General features: G+C 45.8%; 1 protein-coding gene across 2 annotated transcripts in view; it reads left to right on the top strand.

Moving 5' to 3' along the window:
* Window positions 1-26538, top strand: part of LOC144755653 (uncharacterized) — a 533565-nt gene that overhangs the window by 393618 nt on the left and 113409 nt on the right. For both annotated transcript variants that reach the window (XM_078644812.1, XM_078644811.1), the window contains exon 8: window positions 17355-17442. In XM_078644812.1, coding sequence (XP_078500938.1) covers window positions 17355-17442 — 88 coding nt within the window. The remainder of the gene's footprint in view (window positions 1-17354; window positions 17443-26538) is intronic.

Below are 26538 nucleotides of genomic sequence, written 5' to 3'. Positions count from 1 at the left end.
TCAGAACCTGGCTGTATGCAAATTAGTCTGTCCCTGGCCCAGTGCATCATGGGAACAGGGCAGACCAGACTACAAAAGCCAATTCTTACACTGGGAAGGAAACAAGCTTCCGGGGACCGGTTTCTGGCATTTCAGCCGTCTTCGGCCCGGCTTGCTTGAATCCTGATGGTGCAATGAGCAAGGGACTCACATCTGAGTATACCCTTCCACGCTTAGGGTGGACAAAATTATTTACAACAAGGGGTGGTGATGGACAGAGTCTCTGAATTAAGCAGAGTACTCTCACCCAGTCAAGAGATCAGGGCTAGATCCAACACCGTTTTTTAGCTCATTGCACCATCCCAGTTTCAGAACCTGGCTGTATGCAAATTAGTCTGTCCCTGGCCCAGTGCATCATGGGAACAGGGCAGACCAGACTACAAAAGCCAATTCTTACACTGGGAAGGAAACAAGCTTCCGGGGACCGGTTTCTGGCATTTCAGCCGTCTTCGGCCCGGCTTGCTTGAATCCTGATGGTGCAATGAGCAAGGGACTCACATCTGAGTATACCCTTCCACGCTTAGGGTGGACAAAATTATTTACAACAAGGGGTGGTGATGGACAGAGTCTCTGAATTAAGCAGAGTACTCTCACCCAGTCAAGAGATCAGGGCTAGATCCAACGCCGTTTTTTAGCTCATTGCACCATCCCAGTTTCAGAACCTGGCTGTATGCAAATTAGTCTGTCCCTGGCCCAGTGCATCATGGGAACAGGGCAGACCAGACTACAAAAGCCAATTCTTACACTGGGAAGGAAACAAGCTTCCGGGGACCGGTTTCTGGCATTTCAGCCGTCTTCGGCCCGGCTTGCTTGAATCCTGATGGTGCAATGAGCAAGGGACTCACATCTGAGTATACCCTTCCACGCTTAGGGTGGACAAAATTATTTACAACAAGGGGTGGTGATGGACAGAGTCTCTGAATTAAGCAGAGTACTCTCACCCAGTCAAGAGATCAGGGCTAGATCCAACACCATTTTTTAGCTCATTGCACCATCCCAGTTTCAGAACCTGGCTGTATGCAAATTAGTCTGTCCCTGGCCCAGTGCATCATGGGAACAGGGCAGACCAGACTACAAAAGCCAATTCTTACACTGGGAAGGAAACAAGCTTCTGGGGACCGGTTTCTGGCATTTCAGCCGCCTTCGGCTCGGCTTGCTTGAATCCTGATTGTGCAATGAGCAAGGGACTCACATCTGAGTATACCCTTCCACGCTTAGGGTGGACAAAATTATTTACAACAAGGGGTGGTGATGGACAGAGTCTCTGAATTAAGCAGAGTACTCTCACCCAGTCAAGAGATCAGGGCTAGATCCAACACCGTTTTTTAGCTCATTGCACCATCCCAGTTTCAGAACCTGGCTGTATGCAAATTAGTCTGTCCCTGGCCCAGTGCATCATGGGAACAGGGCAGACCAGACTACAAAAGCCAATTCTTACACTGGGAAGGAAACAAGCTTCCGGGGACCGGTTTCTGGCATTTCAGCCGTCTTCGGCCCGGCTTGCTTGAATCCTGATGGTGCAATGAGCAAGGGACTCACATCTGAGTATACCCTTCCACGCTTAGGGTGGACAAAATTATTTACAACAAGGGGTGGTGATGGACAGAGTCTCTGAATTAAGCAGAGTACTCTCACCCAGTCAAGAGATCAGGGCTAGATCCAACACCGTTTTTTAGCTCATTGCACCATCCCAGTTTCAGAACCTGGCTGTATGCAAATTAGTCTGTCCCTGGCCCAGTGCATCATGGGAACAGGGCAGACCAGACTACAAAAGCCAATTCTTACACTGGGAAGGAAACAAGCTTCCGGGGACCGGTTTCTGGCATTTCAGGCGTCTTCGGCCCGGTTTGCTTGAATCCTGATGGTGCAATGAGCAAGGGACTCACATCTGAGTATACCCTTCCACGCTTAGGTGGCCAAAATTATTTACAACAAGGGGTGGTGATGGACAGAGTCTCTGAATTAAGCAGAGTACTCTCACCCAGTCAAGAGATCAGGGCTAGATCCAACACCGTTTTTTAGCTCATTGCACCATCCCAGTTTCAGAACCTGGCTGTATGCAAATTAGTCTGTCCCTGGCCCAGTGCATCATGGGAACAGGGCAGACCAGACTACAAAAGCCAATTCTTACACTGGGAAGGAAACAAGCTTCCGGGGACCGGTTTCTGGCATTTCAGCCGTCTTCGGCCCGGCTTGCTTGAATCCTGATGGTGCAATGAGCAAGGGACTCACATCTGAGTATTCCCTTCCACGCTTAGGGTGGACAAAATTATTTACAACAAGGGGTGGTGATGGACAGAGTCTCTGAATTAAGCAGAGTACTCTCACCCAGTCAAGAGATCAGGGCTAGATCCAACACCGTTTTTTAGCTCATTGCACCATCCCAGTTTCAGAACCTGGCTGTATGCAAATTAGTCTGTCCCTGGCCCAGTGCATCATGGGAACAGGGCAGACCAGACTACAAAAGCCAATTCTTACACTGGGAAGGAAACAAGCTTCCGGGGACCGGTTTCTGGCATTTCAGCCGTCTTCGGCCCGGCTTGCTTGAATCCTGATGGTGCAATGAGCAAGGGACTCACATCTGAGTATACCCTTCCACGCTTAGGGTGGACAAAATTATTTACAACAAGGGGTGGTGATGGACAGAGTCTCTGAATTAAGCAGAGTACTCTCACCCAGTCAAGAGATCAGGGCTAGATCCAACACCGTTTTTTAGCTCATTGCACCATCCCAGTTTCAGAACCTGGCTGTATGCAAATTAGTCTGTCCCTGGCCCAGTGCATCATGGGAACAGGGCAGACCAGACTACAAAAGCCAATTCTTACACTGGGAAGGAAACAAGCTTCCGGGGACCGGTTTCTGGCATTTCAGCCGTCTTCGGCCCGGCTTGCTTGAATCCTGATGGTGCAATGAGCAAGGGACTCACATCTGAGTATACCCTTCCACGCTTAGGGTGGACAAAATTATTTACAACAAGGGGTGGTGATGGACAGAGTCTCTGAATTAAGCAGAGTACTCTCACCCAGTCAAGAGATCAGGGCTAGATCCAACACCGTTTTTTAGCTCATTGCACCATCCCAGTTTCAGAACCTGGCTGTATGCAAATTAGTCTGTCCCTGGCCCAGTGCATCATGGGAACAGGGCAGACCAGACTACAAAAGCCAATTCTTACACTGGGAAGGAAACAAGCTTCCGGGGACCGGTTTCTGGCATTTCAGCCTTCTTCGGCCCGGCTTGCTTGAATCCTGATGGTGCAATGAGCAAGGGACTCACATCTGAGTATACCCTTCCACGCTTAGGGTGGACAAAATTATTTACAACAAGGGGTGGTGATGGACAGAGTCTCTGAATTAATCAGAGTACTCTCACCCAGTCAAGAGATCAGGGCTAGATCCAACACCGTTTTTTAGCTCATTGCACCATCTCAGTTTCAGAACCTGGCTGTATGCAAATTAGTCTGTCCCTGGCCCAGTGCATCATGGGAACAGGGCAGACCACACTACAAAAGCCAATTCTTACACTGGGAAGGAAACAAGCTTCCAGGGACCGGTTTCTGGCATTTCAGCCGTCTTCGGCCCGGCTTGCTTGAATCCTGATGGTGCAATGAGCAAGGGACTCACATCTGAGTATACCCTTCCACGCTTAGGGTGGACAAAATTATTTATAACAAGGGGTGGTGATGGACAGAGTCTCTGAATTAAGCAGAGTACTCTCACCCAGTCAAGAGATCAGGGCTAGATCCAACACCGTTTTTTAGCTCATTGCACCATCCCAGTTTCAGAACCTGGCTGTATGCAAATTAGTCTGTCCCTGGCCCAGTGCATCATGGGAACAGGGCAGACCAGACTACAAAAGCCAATTCTTACACTGGGAAGGAAACAAGCTTCCGGGGACCGGTTTCTGGCATTTCAGCCGTCTTCGGCCCGGCTTGCTTGAATCCTGATTGTGCAATGAGCAAGGGACTCACATCTGAGTATACCCTTCCACGCTTAGGGTGGACAAAATTATTTACAACAAGGGGTGGTGATGGACAGAGTCTCTGAATTAAGCAGAGTACTCTCACCCAGTCAAGAGATCAGGGCTAGATCCAACACCGTTTTTTAGCTCATTGCACCATCCCAGTTTCAGAACCTGGCTGTATGCAAATTAGTCTGTCCCTGGCCCAGTGCATCATGGGAACAGGGCAGACCAGACTACAAAAGCCAATTCTTACACTGGGAAGGAAACAAGCTTCCGGGGACCGGTTTCTGGCATTTCAGCCGTCTTCGGCCCGGCTTGCTTGAATCCTGATGGTGCAATGAGCAAGGGACTCACATCTGAGTATACCCTTCCACGCTTAGGGTGGACAAAATTATTTACAACAAGGGGTGGTGATGGACAGAGTCTCTGAATTAAGCAGAGTACTCTCACCCAGTCAAGAGATCAGGGCTAGATCCAACGCCGTTTTTTAGCTCATTGCACCATCCCAGTTTCAGAACCTGGCTGTATGCAAATTAGTCTGTCCCTGGCCCAGTGCATCATGGGAACAGGGCAGACCAGACTACAAAAGCCAATTCTTACACTGGGAAGGAAACAAGCTTCCGGGGACCGGTTTCTGGCATTTCAGCCGTCTTCGGCCCGGCTTGCTTGATTCCTGATGGTGCAATGAGCAAGGGACTCACATCTGAGTATACCCTTCCACGCTTAGGGTGGACAAAATTATTTACAACAAGGGGTGGTGATGGACAGAGTCTCTGAATTAAGCAGAGTACTCTCACCCAGTCAAGAGATCAGGGCTAGATCCAACACCGTTTTTTAGCTCATTGCACCATCCCAGTTTCAGAACCTGGCTGTATGCAAATTAGTCTGTCCCTGGCCCAGTGCATCATGGGAACAGGGCAGACCAGACTACAAAAGCCAATTCTTACACTGGGAAGGAAACAAGCTTCCGGGGACCGGTTTCTGGCATTTCAGCCGTCTTCGGCCCGGCTTGCTTGAATCCTGATGGTGCAATGAGCAAGGGACTTACATCTGAGTATACCCTTCCACGCTTAGGGTGGACAAAATTATTTACAACAAGGGGTGGTGATGGACAGAGTCTCTGAATTAAGCAGAGTACTCACACCCAGTCAAGAGATCAGGGCTAGACCCAACACCGTTTTTTAGCTCATTGCACCATCCCAGTTTCAGAACCTGGCTGTATGCAAATTAGGCTGTCCCTGGCCCAGTGCATCATGGGAACAGGGCAGACCAGACTACAAAAGCCAATTCTTACACTGGGAAGGAAACAAGCTTCCGGGGACCGGTTTCTGGCATTTCAGCCGTCTTCGGCCCGGCTTGCTTGAATCCTGATGGTGCAATGAGCAAGGGACTCACATCTGAGTATACCCTTCCACGCTTAGGGTGGACAAAATTATTTACAACAAGGGGTGGTGATGGACAGAGTCTCTGAATTAAGCAGAGTACTCTCACCCAGTCAAGAGATCAGGGCTAGATCCAACACCGTTTTTTAGCTCATTGCACCATCCCAGTTTCAGAACCTGGCTGTATGCAAATTAGTCTGTCCCTGGCCCAGTGCATCATGGGAACAGGGCAGACCAGACTACAAAAGCCAATTCTTACACTGGGAAGGAAACAAGCTTCCGGGGACCGGTTTCTGGCATTTCAGCCGTCTTCGGCCCGGCTTGCTTGAATCCTGATGGTGCAATGAGCAAGGGACTCACATCTGAGTATACCCTTCCACGCTTAGGGTGGACAAAATTATTTACAACAAGGGGTGGTGATGGACAGAGTCTCTGAATTAAGCAGAGTACTCTCACCCAGTCAAGAGATCAGGGCTAGATCCAACACCGTTTTTTAGCTCATTGCACCATCCCAGTTTCAGAACCTGGCTGTATGCAAATTAGTCTGTCCCTGGCCCAGTGCATCATCGGAACAGGGCAGACCAGACTACAAAAGCCAATTCTTACACTGGGAAGGAAACAAGCTTCCGGGGACCGGTTTCTGGCATTTCAGCCGTCTTCGGCCCGGCTTGCTTGAATCCTGATGGTGCAATGAGCAAGGGACTCACATCTGAGTATACCCTTCCACGCTTAGGGTGGACAAAATTATTTACAACAAGGGGTGGTGATGGACAGAGTCTCTGAATTAAGCAGAGTACTCTCACCCAGTCAAGAGATCAGGGCTAGATCCAACACCGTTTTTTAGCTCATTGCACCATCCCAGTTTCAGAACCTGGCTGTATGCAAATTAGTCTGTCCCTGGCCCAGTGCATCATGGGAACAGGGCAGACCAGACTACAAAAGCCAATTCTTACACTGGGAAGGAAACAAGCTTCCGGGGACCGGTTTCTGGCATTTCAGGCGTCTTCGGCCCGGTTTGCTTGAATCCTGATGGTGCAATGAGCAAGGGACTCACATCTGAGTATACCCTTCCACGCTTAGGTGGCCAAAATTATTTACAACAAGGGGTGGTGATGGACAGAGTCTCTGAATTAAGCAGAGTACTCTCACCCAGTCAAGAGATCAGGGCTAGATCCAACACCATTTTTTAGCTCATTGCACCATCCCAGTTTCAGAACCTGGCTGTATGCAAATTAGTCTGTCCCTGGCCCAGTGCATCATCGGAACAGGGCAGACCAGACTACAAAAGCCAATTCTTACACTGGGAAGGAAACAAGCTTCCGGGGACCGGTTTCTGGCATTTCAGCCGTCTTCGGCCCGGCTTGCTTGAATCCTGATGGTGCAATGAGCAAGGGACTCACATCTGAGTATACCCTTCCACGCTTAGGGTGGACAAAATTATTTACAACAAGGGGTGGTGATGGACAGAGTCTCTGAATTAAGCAGAGTACTCTCACCCAGTCAAGAGATCAGGGCTAGATCCAACACCGTTTTTTAGCTCATTGCACCATCCCAGTTTCAGAACCTGGCTGTATGCAAATTAGTCTGTCCCTGGCCCAGTGCATCATGGGAACAGGGCAGACCAGACTACAAAAGCCAATTCTTACACTGGGAAGGAAACAAGCTTCCGGGGACCGGTTTCTGGCATTTCAGCCGTCTTCGGCACGGCTTGCTTGAATCCTGATGGTGCAATGAGCAAGGGACTCACATCTGAGTATACCCTTCCACGCTTAGGGTGGACAAAATTATTTACAACAAGGGGTGGTGATGGACAGAGTCTCTGAATTAAGCAGAGTACTCACACCCAGTCAAGAGATCAGGGCTAGATCCAACACCGTTTTTTAGCTCATTGCACCATCCCAGTTTCAGAACCTGGCTGTATGCAAATTAGGCTGTCCCTGGCCCAGTGCATCATGGGAACAGGGCAGACCAGACTACAAAAGCCAATTCTTACACTGGGAAGGAAACAAGCTTCCGGGGACCGGTTTCTGGCATTTCAGCCGTCTTCGGCCCGGCTTGCTTGAATCCTGATGGTGCAATGAGCAAGGGACTCACATCTGAGTATACCCTTCCACGCTTAGGGTGGACAAAATTATTTACAACAAGGGGTGGTGATGGACAGAGTCTCTGAATTAAGCAGAGTACTCTCACCCAGTCAAGAGATCAGGGCTAGATCCAACACCGTTTTTTAGCTCATTGCACCATCCCAGTTTCAGAACCTGGCTGTATGCAAATTAGTCTGTCCCTGGCCCAGTGCATCATGGGAACAGGGCAGACCAGACTACAAAAGCCAATTCTTACACTGGGAAGGACACAAGCTTCCGGGGACCGGTTTCTGGCATTTCAGCCGTCTTCGGCCCGGCTTGCTTGAATCCTGATGGTGCAATGAGCAAGGGACTCACATCTGAGTATACCCTTCCACGCTTAGGGTGGACAAAATTATTTACAACAAGGGGTGGTGATGGACAGAGTCTCTGAATTAAGCAGAGTACTCTCACCCAGTCAAGAGATCAGGGCTAGATCCAACACCGTTTTTTAGCTCATTGCACCATCCCAGTTTCAGAACCTGGCTGTATGCAAATTAGTCTGTCCCTGGCCCAGTGCATCATCGGAACAGGGCAGACCAGACTACAAAAGCCAATTCTTACACTGGGAAGGAAACAAGCTTCCGGGGACCGGTTTCTGGCATTTCAGCCGTCTTCGGCCCGGCTTGCTTGAATCCTGATGGTGCAATGAGCAAGGGACTCACATCTGAGTATACCCTTCCACGCTTAGGGTGGACAAAATTATTTACAACAAGGGGTGGTGATGGACAGAGTCTCTGAATTAAGCAGAGTACTCTCACCCAGTCAAGAGATCAGGGCTAGATCCAACACCGTTTTTTAGCTCATTGCACCATCCCAGTTTCAGAACCTGGCTGTATGCAAATTAGTCTGTCCCTGGCCCAGTGCATCATGGGAACAGGGCAGACCAGACTACAAAAGCCAATTCTTACACTGGGAAGGAAACAAGCTTCCGGGGACCGGTTTCTGGCATTTCAGCCGTCTTCGGCCCGGCTTGCTTGAATCCTGATGGTGCAATGAGCAAGGGACTCACATCTGAGTATACCCTTCCACGCTTAGGGTGGACAAAATTATTTACAACAAGGGGTGGTGATGGACAGAGTCTCTGAATTAAGCAGAGTACTCTCACCCAGTCAAGAGATCAGGGCTAGATCCAACACCGTTTTTTAGCTCATTGCACCATCCCAGTTTCAGAACCTGGCTGTATGCAAATTAGTCTGTCACTGGCCCAGTGCATCATGGGAACAGGGCAGACCAGACTACATAAGCCAATTCTTACACTGGGAAGGAAACAAGCTTCCGGGGACCGGTTTCTGACATTTCAGCCGTCTTCGGCCCGGCTTGCTTGAATCCTGATGGTGCAATGAGCAAGGGACTCACATCTGAGTATACCCTTCCACGCTTAGGGTGGACAAAATTATTTACAACAAGGGGTGGTGATGGACAGAGTCTCTGAATTAAGCAGAGTACTCTCACCCAGTCAAGAGATCAGGGCTAGATCCAACACCATTTTTTAGCTCATTGCACCATCCCAGTTTCAGAGCCTGGCTGTATGCAAATTAGTCTGTCCCTGGCCCAATGCATCATGGGAACAGGGCAGACCAGACTACAAAAGCCAATTCTTACACTGGGAAGGAAACAAGCTTCCGGGGACCGGTTTCTGGCATTACAGCCGTCTTCGGCCCGGCTTGCTTGAATCCTGATGGTGCAATGAGCAAGGGACTCATGTCTGAGTATACCCTTCCACGCTTAGGGTGGACAAAAATATTTACAACAAGGGTTGGTGAGGGACAGAGTGCAACGGTATTATTAAAACTTGAGGTAACCTCACAGGGCAGTTTAAAACCTTGGAAAGACAATGGAGGAGGAATACAATACTGATGACAAGGAAGTTTATAAGGCAGCCCCCTCAAAAAAAATATTTTAAAGAAAGCTAAGCAAACTCATTTGGAAGAAAGGCTTGACAGAGCAGGAAACAAAACAAGGAAAATCTTTCAAGTTGAGAAAACCTTTATGTCGCCGGAGCCGCGTGCCAGATCCCAATATCCTTCAGTGGACTATGGCGAGCCACTGGTGACTTATTTTCAATTAAATATCTTACAGGTAGATTCATGAAAGAAAAATCAGCTCGCAAAGGGCCAGATTCTGAGAATCTGGGCCTTTGCGAGTGCAATTTTTGCATTTGGGATTCATCATCCCAAATGCAAAAATCGCTAATTGCGAAATCGCATATTTGCGAGGAATTGCATTTAAGGAATCTCTATTTGAGATTCCTTAAATGCAATTCATTAACCATTTTCTATTAGCGAATTCGCTATTTCTGGCCGCTATTTACCACGAATTGTAACTTCGTGGTAAATAGCGAAAACTCCGAAAAATGCACTTTAGTGCATTTTTCTGAGTGGTATGTTACACACACACATGTCACACACTTTGGACATGTGTGTGCGCAACATCTGGCTACATTTGCTTTTCAGTGGTGCTACAGGGTGTCCTTTGGACACCCCTGGCACCCTTGAAATCACATCCTTATTTGCGATTAGCAAATTGCTAATCGCAAATAAGGAATAACTCCCCATTCATTCCTATGGGCCTTAGGCCCATAGGAATGAATGGGGAGTTATTCCTTATTTGCGATTAGCAATTTGCTAATCGCAAATAAGGAAGATGTAGGAATCGCAATTTTTTTGCAATTCCTACATGAATCCCGTTTTGCAAGTCCTTAATAGCGACTCCTTATGAATCGCTATTAAAGACTCACAAAACGGGTCTTTGATGAATCTAGCTGATAATCATTCAAGCAAGTTGTCCTCCAGTTCCCAACTGGAAGAGGGTTTGTTGGATATAATGCAATCCAGTACTATCACCTCAATTAAAGCTACACTCTAGCTTCCATCATAACCCTCTTGAGAGCTCTTTAACAACCATACGCAACTTTAAATCTGGTCTCCCTCAGACTGATGCTCTCTCACTCTGATAGCATTAGGGGCACTCACCATCAACCCTCGGGCCAATAAGGTGCTCAATGCTTCGTTATCAACAGCTACTGTACCCCTCTCCTGGAAACAGGCTAAAATCTTGCCCCTGCTAAAGAAACAATCGGCTGACCCGGAAGAATATTCTAACTGTATGCCTATATCTCCATTCCCTGCCCTACCTAAAGTGCTGGAAAAGCATGTTAATCAGCACCTCTCCCTATACTTGGAAACCAACTACCTGCTCCATCCGAGCCAATCCTGCGTTAGACACAACTTCAGGACAGAGACAGCGCTAATGGAGGTGACAGAATACATCAGAGACACCCTGGAGGCTGGTGGGAAGGCAGTGCTGATTATGTTAGAGCTGCCTTTGACACAGTACCCCACTCCAGACCTTTAGTGCATCTCCAATCCATAGGAATAGTGTATCAAACCTTGGACTGGCTTGCCTCCTTTCTAGAAGGTAGAGGTCAGGAGGTTTAGATTCTTCCTTTCTCCTCAAAGATTTGTGAACTGACAATGGGGGTTCTCCAAGGTTTGGTCCTGAGCCCCCCACTATTTAATGTGTAGCAGAAGTTCTGGGACTAAAATTATATCATATGCTGATGATACTCAGCTGTTGTCTTTGTGAGGCAAGGGAGAAGAGATCGCCAGCTACTCTATTAAAGCCGGCCTGACAGTGGTATTTCACTGGTTGGCCCTACACCAGCTTGGTGCAACGCAGACAAAACCGATATTCTATTCTTCTGTACCGCTCCCCCAGAAATGTGGCAGCATGTTTTTGTCTGAAGATGCCCCCTCAGGCCCACAGGGCGCGGGATGTACAATTAAAAACTAGATTACTGCGCTCACTAAAAAGGTTCTTGTACTTTCTCTCATTTAGGCAAGAAAACCAGTCACCCAGGCATTGATAACCTCAAGACTGGACTATGGGCATGCCCTCTATTTTGGACTTCCTGAATACCTGAATAACAAACTTCAGGTAGTCCAGAATGCAGCAGCTTGCATTCTCATGAATCTTCCATCAAGGACGCATGTGTCACTGCACTTACACACCCTCCACTGACTCCCAATAAGGATAAGAAAAATGTTACAAGCATTAGTATTGGTTCACAAGGCACTTTACCATACAGGTTTGAGTTACCTCAGACCTAGACTCAGCTATGTTCCTTCAAGAAATATGCGATCCGTTAATAGCCTTCAAGTTCGGATCGACAGAATTTGCTCCTCTAGAGCTGGGAGAAATGTGTTCTCCTTTCTAGGACCAGCAGTATGGAAGAAGCTCCTGCAGGAGCTACGTGCAGAGTATGCTATCACAGTGTTCATAAAAAGGTTGAAAACCTGTCTTTTCATGCAGGAATAGATGGCAAGACAGTACCTTACATTGTGACCTTAAATAACACGCCTGGACACTCCCTTGAAGAACTGCGCATAGTAAAAGTTGCATTTCATTCATTCAGTGTGTAGCAATATTTTTGGAACTTGAAGCTACCGCAAAATCTGCAGTAGTATTATTCGAACTTGATGTTAGGCCTGGTGCTGAACAAGATTATTAGAAGTTGATGTTACCTCTCAGTCTGCAGCAATATTATTTCAACTTGATGTTATCTCTGAATATGCACCTGCATTATTTGAACCTGAAGCTGCTGCTCAGTGTGTAGCAGCAAAAATATTAATACTTTTACTACCATGTAAAAAACCCTTGTGGATCAGGATATAGATTCCCCTCCGTACCAGAAATAGGCCTAGAAGATATCTCAGAGTGAGCTCTGAGATTAGGCTATGAGTCGACTCCATTGGAGGGGGAACTATAACAGGCTGGTCCGGATCTTGAAAGAACCTTCTGCTATTGTCTGGACCAATTATCCAGGCGGAAATAATCAACAGATGCTGTGGAAATATGGGAGAGCTCAATTGGGCCTTCTGCTTCCATTCCTCCTTCAGAGTGAAAACACCTGCTGATTCTGAGAATCCACAGATGTTAAGATAGCAACTGCAGTAGCCTTTTTTTGGCCACAGATATGCAAAGCATACTGTCAGGTGAGGGGTGTCCGACCTCCTAGTTCAGCGAAGACAAATATTACTTGTCAAAGTAGATGACAAGATTGGCGTTAGGTGTATCATTTAAAGGCAGTCATCTCTGACATTTTTGTGGGATAGACGCTAAAAACGAAAGGTTGGGAATTAATAAGTGTGGTGGTTCGAAGAAACTTAAGAATTAGTACTAAAATAGGGAGCATAGGAGAAACCACCCATGCTCAGTACGGAAAAACATCCAGACGCAGTGGAAAAGGAATGAGGAGTGGGGAGCTTGTGGCCACCCTATATAGGGAGTTAAAGCTGATAGCTGTTTATGCACACTCGTCTCTCATGAAAAACTGTTGTGTATGGCTTTCATTGAAAGCTCTAAGAGTCACTAAAAATGTCCCTTGATCATGGACAGAGTGCTGCACTCATTTTGTTGGACCTCTCGGTGGCACTTGACACTGTCCCCCATAACATCATTTTAAAAAGCCTATCTCACTGTGGGGTCAGGGGAGCAGCACTTGGTTAGCTGATCTCGTTCCTCTCTGAGCAAGAACGAGCAATCTGGGCGAAACCTCACTTTTCAAGGCCAAACTTCTTAAATGTGGGGCATCTAAGGGCTCTGTACTTAGCCCAACATTAATTTAATGTGTACATGTCCCCAATGGCCTCCCTGATTGAGACATTCGGCATTACAGTACTTTCACTTGCTTATGATACCCAGTTGGTCTTTCCCTACAGGGGCAACTCAGAATCCCGTAAAGGAAACTTCTCAAATTGCATCAGAGCATTCTTAGGTTGGTTCACAGAAATCATAATGTTAAAACCTAACCTTAATTTGGGTTGGGATTGTGCATGACCCAAATATGGACCTCCCCCACTGCCCCCTGCACCCTCCCTACTAGCTAGAAACCAGGGAGTCACCTTCGATGACAACCTATCTTTTAAGACCTAGCTCCACTCAGGTGTTAGAAACTGTATGTGGATCCTCAAGACTCTCAGGAAATTCCTTCCCCTGCTTCTATGGGAGGCCTGCAAAACCGTAGTTCGAGCTACGATCCACTCCTGGCTGGACTACGTGAACGTCTTGTACCTGTGTTTACTTGCATATTTAATCCAGTAACTACAAGTGGTCCGAAATACGGCAGCGCCTCCTCTTCAATATGCAAAAAAATACCCCCACTTCACCCTACCTTACCAGACTGCACTGGCTCCCTGTCAATAAAAGCATCATCTTTAAACCACTCACTTTAGCACACAGGACCCTTTAGACCTCCGGTCCCAGTTATCTGAACAGTACAATCACTGAGTACCAGCCGAGCAGAAATCTACGTTCCAGTCAGGCCCACCTCATAGCAATTCCATGTTTAAAAAAAAATCTAAACGTGGGGAACCTCCTTTTTAGTATGCATTGCCAAAATCTGGAACTTTCATTAAAAGCAATAGTAAAGAACAACCTATCTATTTGCTGTAATTGGGCAAGGAACGAGAGATAATCAGCGGATGGTATGTCATTTAAGGGAACAGCATGCAGCTAAGTGAGCAGAGGCGACCTTGCCCATGGCTGTCTAGAGCTCTACTCCTGCCTAGCTGAGCTAGGAGGGGGGAGTAAGATTTGGTCGCTGTGTAGTTGAAAGTAACTATCAGCTTTCCTTTACGGGGTAAGAAGGGGCATTATTGACCATTCCATCCTCACTCTTGCTGTCTGTTTGATGTCACGTGAGAGTCTGCTGTCAAAAATAACACAAGTATTACACGTAACTATCTATCGGTTTCTATACCTGTGCTGCACAAGCAATGTTCTAGTCCTACCTAGAAGCGAATATATGATTATTCAACGATTTCAAGTTCCACGCATGCCTTTACCACGCGAATTTTACTTCGCATGTGTCTTTTGCACGCAGCATTTGACAACGCATGTTTTTACTCCGCAATCATAACGTTACGAAACATCTGACGTCCCATTTACATTTACATAATGATACTGATAGGCTACATGCAGTACGAAGGAAAAGATCGATGTTTTAAACAATAATAAACAGATTCCCTTACATTATATTTTTATTTTTTTCATAATGCGCTTAATTAATACCCTAATTTACAAAGTTTTGATTTATATCTTACCCCTGTACGTCTTTCACCATCAGCCCTTTCTTCCACCGACCACGGAAACAAGCGTCAAAACACGTCTATCAAAACTGATAACGGACTTCTATTATGACGTGCTCTTTTTCTTCAGCGTTTTGAGGCATTGTAGAGCGTTTTTTTTTACGTTTTTGAAATGTTCTTCTTATTTATTTATTAATATCCGCTTGGTTTTTTTTTTTTGGGGGGGGGAACCCCCCCCAACCCCCCCTAGCCTCCCCCCAGTCCCCCCCCAAGCCCCTTAATCCCCCCCTCCCCCCAGCCCCCCAAAGCCAACGCAGATCGTACTTGCAGAACGACGACAGGAAGGAATACCACTCGCGTGGTAAAGACGGTCGTTGAAGTCTTACGCGTGGGAAAGACCTTTGCGTGGTGAGTGACGCGTGGTAAACGTTATGCGTGTTATTTGCTTCGTAGTAAATGATGTTTCCCCCTAGAAGCGAGGACACCAGAAGAGTCTGTAGGTGGGTAACTGAATGTACCAGTGCAGTACCAGAAAAAAAGAAGAAATTGAGAAGGTATCCATAGGTTTTAGCAGAGTCCATCCCTCCGTTGATCTCCTGGTTCAAGACTAAATATAAAACGCCAGGAAAAGGCTACAGTAACCACCGGAGCAGGGAATGAGAGCTCGAAGAATGAAATAGTAAACACGCCTTGGCATAAATAGCAATACATTTAACAATCTTTCACCTTCTGTGACACACAGGACTCTGAAGCAAACAAGCACACATTATTAAAATTAAGGCCGTACAATTTGGGGCGAATATTCTTTTTAAATTATGTCATTAGTTCATCTCTTTTGAAGCTTCCTGATACATAGTTTGATGAAGCCTAGGTAATAAACAAGGAAACATTCTCTTTAGCGCTATAAAATTGTGGCAAGGTCATTAGGCTCAGTTGAATTGTTATACATTGTGGTTCCTAGGAATCGAGCTTCTGGAAGAAAACTAGAGGATTTGGATTCACGTGGTTGAATCCAAATCCTGGACACAGTTTATCCTAACAAAATAAACCTCCCTCAGCATAATACTTTTCTTAATTATAATTTTTGTTACTATTCTCTTCCAGATGCATGCCACTTAATTAATGTTCCTTCATCGAGATAATATAGCATTTTGCCCTGTCTGTGTTAAGGGAGGAGGAAGGACGCTGTGGTGATGGGTAGAGTTAGGAGGCCGCACGCCATATTGTGAATGTTTAGGAAATACCCTGTTTCTGCAAGAGGGTTGTGTGTGAAACTCAGTAGTAATAATAGTGTTGCAGGAGGGATGTGTGTGATAGTCTTGTGGGAGGAGGAAGGAGGTGTTTGTTTGTTTGCTTGCGTGTTAGTATATCATTATGCACATATTACATTCTTACACTAAACCAGAGCCAGCGCCTTACCTGGGCCTTGCCTTTTCCCCTCATCTAAAAACCAAGGGGCATATTATCAAGGGGGTTTATCTCCGCTTTTTTGGCTTTAAAAGCCAAGAAAGCAGAGATAAAATTATCTCCCTATTACCTAGCTGTCGCTAACACCAGTTAGCGACAGCTAGTAGGAGATAGCGACCATCTTGGGCCCCACTTTGCATGTCAGTGAAATTTATCACTAATGACATGCAAAGTGGGCGTGCCAAGATGTTAGCGACTGGAAACAGTCGCTAACATCGCTATCTCCTATTACCAACTTTTGGAGATATTCGCGCTAAGCGCAAATATCTCCAAAAACTAACACCTGCCCTGAGCAGTTCTTAGCCATGTTATCCAATGGGAGGTGGATAACATGGCTAAGAGCATTAGCTCGGTAATGCATGAATATCGCTGACTTTTCAGCGATATTCATGCATTGCGGCCGTTTTTTATCGCATTTGCGATAAACCTTCATAATAGCAAGGTTTATCTGCGATAATTTCTGACGATGCTTAGCGGTAAAAAATTCGTTGCTAAGCATCGTTAGCGATAAATATCGCTTAACGTTGGTAATATGCCCCCAAGTTCCTAGAACTGCGTTTGGCGAAGTTGCCCTCCAACGCCAACCTTCCTAGCCGGAAGTTCCAGGGCTCAAAAGCATGCAGCCTATGTGGGTCACCAACAGAGGACTTTATACATCTAATATGTATTTGCCCAGCTTTAGGCCACCATCGCCGTCACTTCTTGAGGAGACATTTTAATGTAAGAGGTATCCGCACCTGCAGATCCGCCATACTAAAAAGTCTGGACTCAGAGGACCCACAACCGATCTGCCAACTGATAAAAATTGTAATATGCTATAAGAAATTAACGACTCTCTGTTGCCAGGCATACAGTTTTTTAGTCGTCTCTCCCTGTCTTTTAACAGTCAACACATTGTAAATAGCAAAAATGAATTCGATTTTAATGTATTGAACAAAAACAGTGGTGTTTTAGATGTTTATATTAACTTTTATTTCTGAAACTGAGATATTCACAAGCGTATCATGCTGCTACAATATATCTTATGTACTGGAATATTGTGTGGGGTTTCATTAACTATACAATAAAGAGTTTCAATTACAATTCATTATGCACAGAAAAAATTCCCAGTTTATGGTCTATATTTTACAGTCTCCAAAGCATAAAAGATTATTAGCCCCAATGGCATTAACACCTGTGTTCTACACAGAATATACTGATCCTTTATATCAAAACAGTAAGGGCTCATGTTCAGTCTGCTTATAAAAACATATTTATTTTCTATGCCTTTATGTTTCTTTTTCTTTTTGAAGTGTTCCGCTGCACAACCTGAATATTTCTGGAAAACCTGTTTGGCAGTTTTTGGGGGACACAGGGCAGTGGCACAGTTTCAAGCAGCAGGTAATAATTCACTATCTACTGATAAAGTATATTGATTTTTTAAAAATTGTTACAAAATAAACTTTCAATTATGTATTCATCTGGGAAAAAATATACTGTGGTCCATATTTACAAGGAAGTACTGCAGTGTGGTGCTGCAAGCCATTTGTCTGCGCCACACTGCCTTATTTCTGAAGCAAAGGAGAGCGTCATATTTCCAACAATATGACATACCCCTGAGGTCTCCCCAGCGCTGGCACACAATTGGATGACATGCGCCAACGCAGGCACCCTTGCACCGTGGTGCAAGGGGGCCAGCATTGTGGGGATGATGGTTTTGTGCAGGAAGGGACACCTTACTGCACAACAACAATCACAAGTGGTGTTTTCCTCTTTTTATGTGTGCTACAGAATGCAGCATGCATAGAAAGAGGATAAAACAAATAGAAATAAAAGTATTTCTCCTTGTTGCACCTCCGTACTCCTCCTCTGCGGAGGCGTCAGAATCTGATGCATTCCCAGGTTTCCAATACGTTGTAAATCTGGTAATGCTGTAAAATCCATGGGTGTTACGTGGGAACACCCACAGCAACCCCCATTGAACGCCCCCTTCATGCAAAGTGCTGCGTAAAAAGAGGCCATATTTATAAGTACACAAAAAGCCACTCAGGATGGCTTTACGTGTCCCCGTATATATGTAGCACCACACAAAATATTACGAACCTGCTGCACAAGGGGCTTGTGAATATGCTCCTATATGTGTTATTTTGGGCCTCTGAATGTAACAGATATCCCAACTGCCTTTTTACAAGTGCCCTTGAACAAATGCACTTTTAACAAGGCAAACGGGATATCCATCACAGACAGAGAAACCTGTCCACCAATCTTTTGTTCATTTCACGCTGTTTGGGAGAGGGGACAACTTCTCTCCTTCTAAGGCATTGGTATCCTTCCTTTGGAAAGCAACAAGGCCATTAGAGAAAATTTGGCCAAATGCCCACTTCCCACTTTCCTGTTTTGTACTGGAATCAGAGCCATAAGACACTTGGTCTTAGAAACCAGTACATCTTGAACACTTTTATCACCATAGAAACCTGTATAATGCTGCACCCCTTTTGCCTGTGGAAAAAGCCAGCTGTCAGTACTTTGCATCTCCGATATGTATTTCGTATAGAGAAATTAATTTTGTGTTGCACCAACTTAAAAGGTTATTAAAGATTTCAAAATGTATCTTTACATTTCTGATTGCAATTACGCTATAGAAACGAATATTAGGCATTGGCCATCCTTCAGTTCCATTCCTTGTCTCCCACCATGGCTAACCTGCAATATTGCAAACAAGAATATTCCGTTGCGGAGTTACAGTGATACATTCCCGAGGTACTTCATCCCACATCCCAACCTGACCTCCTAAAAGATTGTCAGTCTGTTACTCCCAACTATTTCACTCAACCTGATGCTACCTTATCCATGTAGTAGTCTATGTGATGCCCTATCAACAATTGTTAGTCTCCACCCCACATAGTCTTTTCCTTTCTGTGCTGACCACTGATGTGACCTGTAAAGACATGATCACTGCTGACATTTGGGGAGTACATGTTAATCAGGGACACCTGTGCTCTCAAGCTTGCCCTTCAAAATAATAATTCTTTGATCCCCAGGAATTATGGAGAAAACCCCAAAGGGCATCTTTTGGGCTATTTACATTGCTACCCTATGTGTGTAGATGGTGAAGAATGCTGCACATTTGTTCTCCCTACATCTCTTCAGCAATTTCTTCAGATTTTCTTCACTCCAGAGTATCTCTCTTAGCATGGTCATCTGCACATTAGGTCTTGCGAGTTAACCAGATTTTTGATACCCTTCATGTTTCATAGTATTATATGATAGTGCTGCATATTTCTTTAGTTGTTTGCTCTGGTGAAACATGAAGCTGCTACATTCAGCTGTAGTCAGTAAATAAGTATTGCAGACTTACTTCTAGTATGGCCAGGCCCCCCGTTCATCCAGTACTGCCCTTTCCACTTCTTCCTTTTATCCCTTTTTATTGAAACTGTTGGTCTTGGTCCTTCCAGTGGGGTAACCCCCTTAGCTTATGTGCTTTGTGTTCCTGAACCCGTTTTATTGCCACTAGGATTTAACACCTTGGCTGCGGCGCAAATTCTGCCGCGGTGCTGAACATTCCAGTCGCGGGTGTGGCTTGGACTGCCCCTGGCCGTCGTGCACACATGCCCACAGTGACTCATGACTGCCACGGAAGGGGTTAATGCACTTTACCACTGCTAACCAGTGCTAAAGTGCTTGTGTTCTATCCTTCAAGCATGGTAAAAATATACTAAACTTATACTAAACTTAGTTGGCACATTTAATTTACTTGTAAGTCCCTAGTAAATGGTACTATCTGTACCTGTGCCTTATAAATTAAATACTACAGGTGGGCTTGCCGCAGTCATTGTGCCACTTATTGAAGTAGCACTGTAAAACATGTCTCAGGCCTGCCACTAAACCTTTTGCCAGGCCTAAACCTTCCTATTTAATTCTTCTAAGTCATCCTTAATGCAGGCCCTAAAGACTGATAGGCAAGGGCACATTGCATTTAAAAAGTAGGACATGTGTGCTTACATTTTACATGTCTCACAATGAAAAACTCCTAAAGTAATTTTGCACTATTGAAAGGCCTATCTCTCCCATTGACTAACACTGGATTACTACCTCTTTACATTCTAAAAGTGCTAACTTTGGATTTGGAGCAGGTAGAAGTATGTTGTTTAAACTCAAATGAATTAGAATGTACGATCCAGTCTAATGATGAAGGCGGATTTTAATTTACAAAATGCCTTTTTTAGAAAGTTAAGGAAAACAAGGAAAGGCTTGGGTCCTGTCACTGTCCGGCCTGGACCACTACTATGAAGTAAACAAAAACAATGGCCGGGCAGATTGAGTTATTATAACAATGCACCACCTAGTGAAATCAATTGCTAAGTTGGACAACCATTTGTATTGAGTTAATTCTTATTTTATAGAGTTTTTTTAGAAAGTTTTTTGGCATCAAAATACAACACGATATTTACACAAATACATAAATACATTCAATCCACTGAAAAAACATATCAAACAGAATGATTAAACAAAAGAATTGTCACAGAGGTGTTCACATGGACAACTGTACTATGCCTCAAATAGATCAATTGATGAGGCACCAGTCCTGAATGACAATAAACAAGTGGACTAGCGGATTGTTACATTGGCTTACTTGTTAACACCAACACAAGATACACAGGTAGTTTCCTCATTGACATCACTTTTTAATTATTACTTCACAGTGACAGCGACCCCCCAGTCCGAGTCCTGAGGAGAACCCGCAGAATCATATTGGGTTCGAAACGCGTCGACGTTCTTACCTCCAAGATACAAAATAGATGGGGCTTGATAGGAATCAATTAATACACTTGTAAATTATCCAGCAGTTTATGTGTTATTCCTAGTCATAGCACTCTGTGATGAACTTCATTGTGTATCTTGTGTTGGTGTTAACAAGTAGGCCAATGTAACAATCCGCTAGTCCACTTGTTTATTGTCATTCAGGACTGGTGCCTCATCAATTGATCTATTTGAGGCATAGTACAGTTGTCCATGTGAACACCTCTGTGACAATTCTTTTGTTTAATCATTCTGTTTGATATGTTTTTTCAGTGGATTGAATGTATTTATGTATTTGTGTAAATATCGTGTTGTATTTTGATGCCAAAAAACTTTCTAAAAAAACTCTATAAAATAAGAATTAACTCAATACAAATGGTTGTCCAACCTAGCAATTGATTTCACTAGGTGGTGCATTGTTATAATAACTCAATCTGCCCGGCCATTGTTTTTGTTTACTTTTTTAGAAAGTTGGCATTTTCTTGTCCCATCCATTTGTGCCTTTCTGCTAGTTTACTGTGTCATGCTGTAAATGGCTTCCAGACAGTGTCTTAAAGTGGGCGAGGTATGGACCGGATGGGCCATCCTGACCGGGCATCTGAGGAGGAGGTATTCCCAACCCAGCCTCACTTACACTTCAAAGGGCTTTGCATATAGCACACACAAAGAAACCTGACACCAAACTGTTTGGAGCCTTGATGAAGAGAAGAAATTTCCAGATCCAGCTGTTGGGTAGGACAAGGAGTCTCCCCAACACAAAGGTTGGCACCAGGTAAAAATAGTAGACCTCCAGTGCCACTCATCAAAACACTACTGAAGCTTTGGAAGTTGCAGAAGAAGGATTGCCCTGCTACTTGCATGACTGCTTTGCTATCTCAGAAGGAATATTGTACCTGCTTGCCTTCATCCTGGGCTACGCAGTGACTCCAATAGTCAGTTGAGCTATAGTGACATAACAAGCTTCAGAGGCCTCCCTGTAACTGGCTAGCTGACCTAATGCAGCTGGACTTGTCTGTGCCCTGCTGCTTGCCTCGGCTAAAGTGAGCCCTGATCCCCAACAGGTGCCCCAGGTCCTGTACCCTTGGCAGGCATCAGAGAATATTCCTCCTTCCCTAACGGAGGATTCTGTCAAATCTGGTGTGAAGCCTCACAAAATCCCACAAAGCCTTCCTGCACAGTTGACACCCTCATTAGAACCGCCATTGAGTGACGCAAAGCCTCACCTCACAGCTGTCTCACCACCCGCCTGAAAGCTTCATTAGAACTGATGCCATGTGACACGAAGCCCAGCAAAGCATCGTCACACAGGGGAAAGGTTCATTGGAACAAGGGGTGAGCATTGCGAAACTCCACACAGCTCAAAACTCGATTGGAAACGAAGGTGAGCAATGCAAATCCCAGCCGTAGTGCTGAAAACTCCATCAGAACTTCTTCTGAGGGACAGGAAGGCCTGCAAAGTCTCACCACACAGCCGAAGTCTTCAACACAATGTTGCTCAGACCGCACATCAAAGACATGAGGCATAACTCCCATCGTGATCGGTCTACACTTGTGACTTTGTGCCGGTCCTGCACGGCCAGATATCCACAGTTGGCACTTTCTGCTTCTAAATGCTATTTTTACTAAAAACGTAACAATTCCATATCTCCGTTTTTACTAATTTGAGTTTTGTCTTTCTGGTATCATTTTATTTATTAATATTTACTCTGTTTTTCTAAATTGATTTGGAATTTTTCTTATGTTGTGTTTTCACTTTATTACTGTTTGTGTAAAGCATGCATACCTCATATATTCCGTCAAAGTTCAGCCTAATTGCATTTGTGCCAAGATACCAAAGGTTTAAGCACAGGTTATTTAAGTGACTTGTGTTGTTTACTCTGACAAGCATTATGGTTGCTGCGTGAGTGGGTCTTTGACCCCTCCCAACCAGTAACTAAATTTCTTACAGTAACCAATTGTACCATCCACCTTATCTAATAATGCACTCCCACCAACTTGGTGGAATCAAACAACTCAACTAAAACAATTTTTTTAAGAATACACTATAACTCCCGTGTCCACACCTACTACTCCTGAGTTTCACCATGAATTTGCTTACTGGTCTGCTCATTAACATATCTTGACCGGTTCAGTGACTAAATATTGAGCTACAAAACATAGACTGCCCAAAATATCTACTCTAAAATATCGAGGGACAGAATATAGAATGCCTATCTACAAAGAGGTAAGTACTAAAATATCGAGTACAAAATATAGAATGTTAAAATATAGGTTCGAGGCATGTGGGCTGCTGAATTCATATCTTAGCATAGATCGCCGCCTAGTGTTGGGTCACGATGTTTGCACCTTGTTGTCTTGGAAGAGTCTTCCAAGTATCACGAGATAGGTGACTCCTCCCCTGGACTGCAGTGCGCATGGGCATCTTCTCCATCTTCAGATTGTTTTTTTCCGCCATTGGGTTCGGATGCACTTTGACAGCTCCAACTTCGGGACCGAAGTTTTCCAACTTTCTAACGCTAAAACCTTCTACATTCAACTGTATTGTTTCTGCTCGGTATCCCTCGACTCGATAAAACTTCCATTTCTCTCCGGTCTTCGACGCGGGCCGTTGGGCCTTTTCGACGCCACGTGGACCTCCTGCTGATGGAAAGGACCCCGTTTAAAAAATGCCCAGAGTGTGGAGCCAAATTTCCACACAGCGACAAACAGAGTATGCAACAGGTGCCTATCTCCGGAGCACAACGAAGAACACTGTCCAGCTTGTGCTCTGTTCCGGTCCAAAAAGACTATCCGGAACCAAAGAGCTGCTCGACTAGAAATGCAGAGGCAGGCACCAGAACCGGAAAACATTTTCGACGACGAACATGAACTCCCAGAGGCAGAGGTCTCTGAAGATCTCGAAATAGTCACCGTAGAGGACCAGTCGGACTCCGATGACCAGATCACTCCAGGGCAAACCGTGAGTACCAAAGCCCCTACCCCGCCTCCACCTCCACACAAGGCTCCGGTCAAAGCATCACCTAAAAGCCTTAGCCACGACCGAAACACCGCTTTAGAAGCCCCGCCTTCCGGCTCGGCTCCGAAGACCACACCGAAGCCTTCCGGTACCCCGGGACCTAGCAAAGCCAGCGAACCCAAAAAGGTCGTTGACCCCAGTAAGGTCGTCGATCCGAACACTGCCGTCGAGCCGAAGAAGGCCGTTGAGCCAAAAAAGGCCTTCGAGCCAAAGAAAGCCGTCGAGCCGAAAAGGCCCGTCAAGCCGAAGAAGGTCGTCGAGACGAAAAAAGCCGTCGAACCGAAAAAGGTCGTCGAACTAAAGAAGGTCGCCGAACCGAAGAAGGCCGTCGAACCGAAGAAGGCCGCCGAGCCGAAGAAGGCCGTCGAGCCGAAGAAGGCTGTCGAGCCGAAGAAGGTCGTGGAGCCGGAGAAGGTCTCCGAGCCGAAAAAAGCAGTCGAGCCTAAGGAAGCCGTCGAGCCGAAAAAGGTTGTCGAGCCGAAACAGGTCATCGACCCGAAAAAGGCAGTCGAATCGAAAAAAGGCGTCGAGCCAAAGAAGCCCATCGACTCAAAGAAGGCTTCGCATCATTAAGACTGCCATCCTAAAGAGACACTCGACCCGAAAAAATCAGTTCAGCCGAAAAAGGCAAAATCTTCGGCACCACAGCCACGGACAGAGGAGGAAGAACTCTTTCACCCAGATCCACAACAAAGACTATACATAGAGCCTGAGACAGGACATATAGGGGCCGATTCCGATCCGGTAAAATTCTCGTCCGTACGATTCGCATCCGGAGCTGTCTCTGTACGACTCGTACACACACCGTACGACTCGACGAGTACGATCCTGACCGGGGTATCAGGACGCGATTTGTACGGTCCACGTCAGGTAAGGGCGATTCGTACGGAAAAGCGCACATTCACATACACACCGTACGGTGCGTACCCCCCCATGATCGCAGAGGTACGCACCGTACCCCTGCGATAATGGGGTAGGCACCGTACACCCAGCGGACATGGGGTACGCACCGTACACCCAGCGTACATGGGGTACGGTGCGTACACACCAAGATCACGGGGTAGGGTGCGTACAGCCCGTGATCGCAGGGGTACGGTGCGTACCCCTGCGATCATGGGGGGTACGCACCGTACCCGGTGGGGGCGTTCCGTACCTGTTTCGGGGCGAACTCTGCTTTTACGGCTGTTTTCAGCTCCCGCAGGAAAAGGGTCCTCCGGTGCGTACCCAACACGAATCCTACTTGCTGGTTCGGAAAAAGCAGCTGCGAACCGTACAGATGTCGCGTACAGCGGGTTCCGAGGGAGATTCGTACGGGGATTTGATTCGTACGGTCCCTGTACGATTCATATGGAGTACGGCTCCCGGTACGAATCGTACTTCGTCGTACGTACGGGGGACGTTGCAGGGTATGATTCGTACGGGAAAAACGCTCCGAACGGCAATTCGGAGCGTTTTTTTCCGGATCGGAATCGACCCCATAGTCTACAATAAAAAGATAAGAAGACTGGACAATGAAGCCCCTTCTCCTGTTCCTCCTAAGAAAAAGGACTTTGGCACATCCCCTTCAAGACCTTGCACACCTCCTCCTTTTACTCCCAACATGCCTTACATTCCATATTGTCCTTCACTTATAAATTATGATCAGGAAGAAGACATGGGGGAAGTTCCTCAGGATGACTTTATACCACCTGTCGATCCCGGGAACCCATATGACACATGGAGTGACCACAATGATCCTAATGACACAGATTATACACAACCCATACCCGATCCCGCTACATACCCCACAAAGCCGTCCCCTACTGATGACGCTGTCGCTTTTAACCAACTAGTGGACAGAGCAGCTCAGTATCATGGTGTACACATGCACGCTGACCCTATAGAGGAGGATTTCCTATTTAACACCTTCCCAACATCAGAGAAGCGTGTACGTGTACTCCCTATGCTAAAAGGGGTACTAAAGCACGCACCAGACATCTTTAAAGACCCAGCCAGGGCGCGCGTCCTCAATCCAAGGATTGAAAAAATATATAAACCGGCCTCTACAGACCCCTCTTATATCAGGTCTCAAGGATCACCTGACTCTCTAGTTGTGTCTAACGCTAGGAAAAGAGCAAACTCACAAACAACGGGCGATGCTCCCCCTCCTGACAAGTAGTCAAACATTTTAGAAGCATCAGGGAAAAGAGTGACCTCTCAGGCAGCAAATACCTGGAGGATTGCCAATACACAAGCTCTCCTAGCACGCTATGACAGAGCACATTTTGACGAACTGGAGGGATTATTACAACACCTACCAGAACCCTATAAGGCAAAAGCAAACGACCTAATACAAGAAGGGAAATTCACCACTAACTCATCCATAAAATGCGCCCTTGATGTAGCAGATACAACTGTTAGGTCTGTCAACACTAGTGTACTGCTACGCCGGTATGCCTGGCTTCGCATTTCAGGTTTTAAAACTGAAGTGCAATCTACCATACTCATTCAACCCATTAACCAAGATTTCTTATTTGGCCCTGCGGTGGATAGCATCTTAGAAAAGATGAAAAAAGATACCGACACTGCTAAGTCCATGGGTGCACTTCAATTTCAACTGTCCAGAAGCTCTTTTCGTCACTCATCTTTTCGAGGCTCAGGCAGAGGCAACACATCTAAAACATCTTCATCATTCAAAAGCA

Source organism: Lissotriton helveticus, chromosome 5_1 (assembly GCF_964261635.1).
Source record: "Lissotriton helveticus chromosome 5_1, aLisHel1.1, whole genome shotgun sequence".
NCBI lineage: Eukaryota > Metazoa > Chordata > Amphibia > Caudata > Salamandridae > Lissotriton > Lissotriton helveticus.
This window is presented reverse-complemented; position numbering and strand designations above follow the sequence as displayed.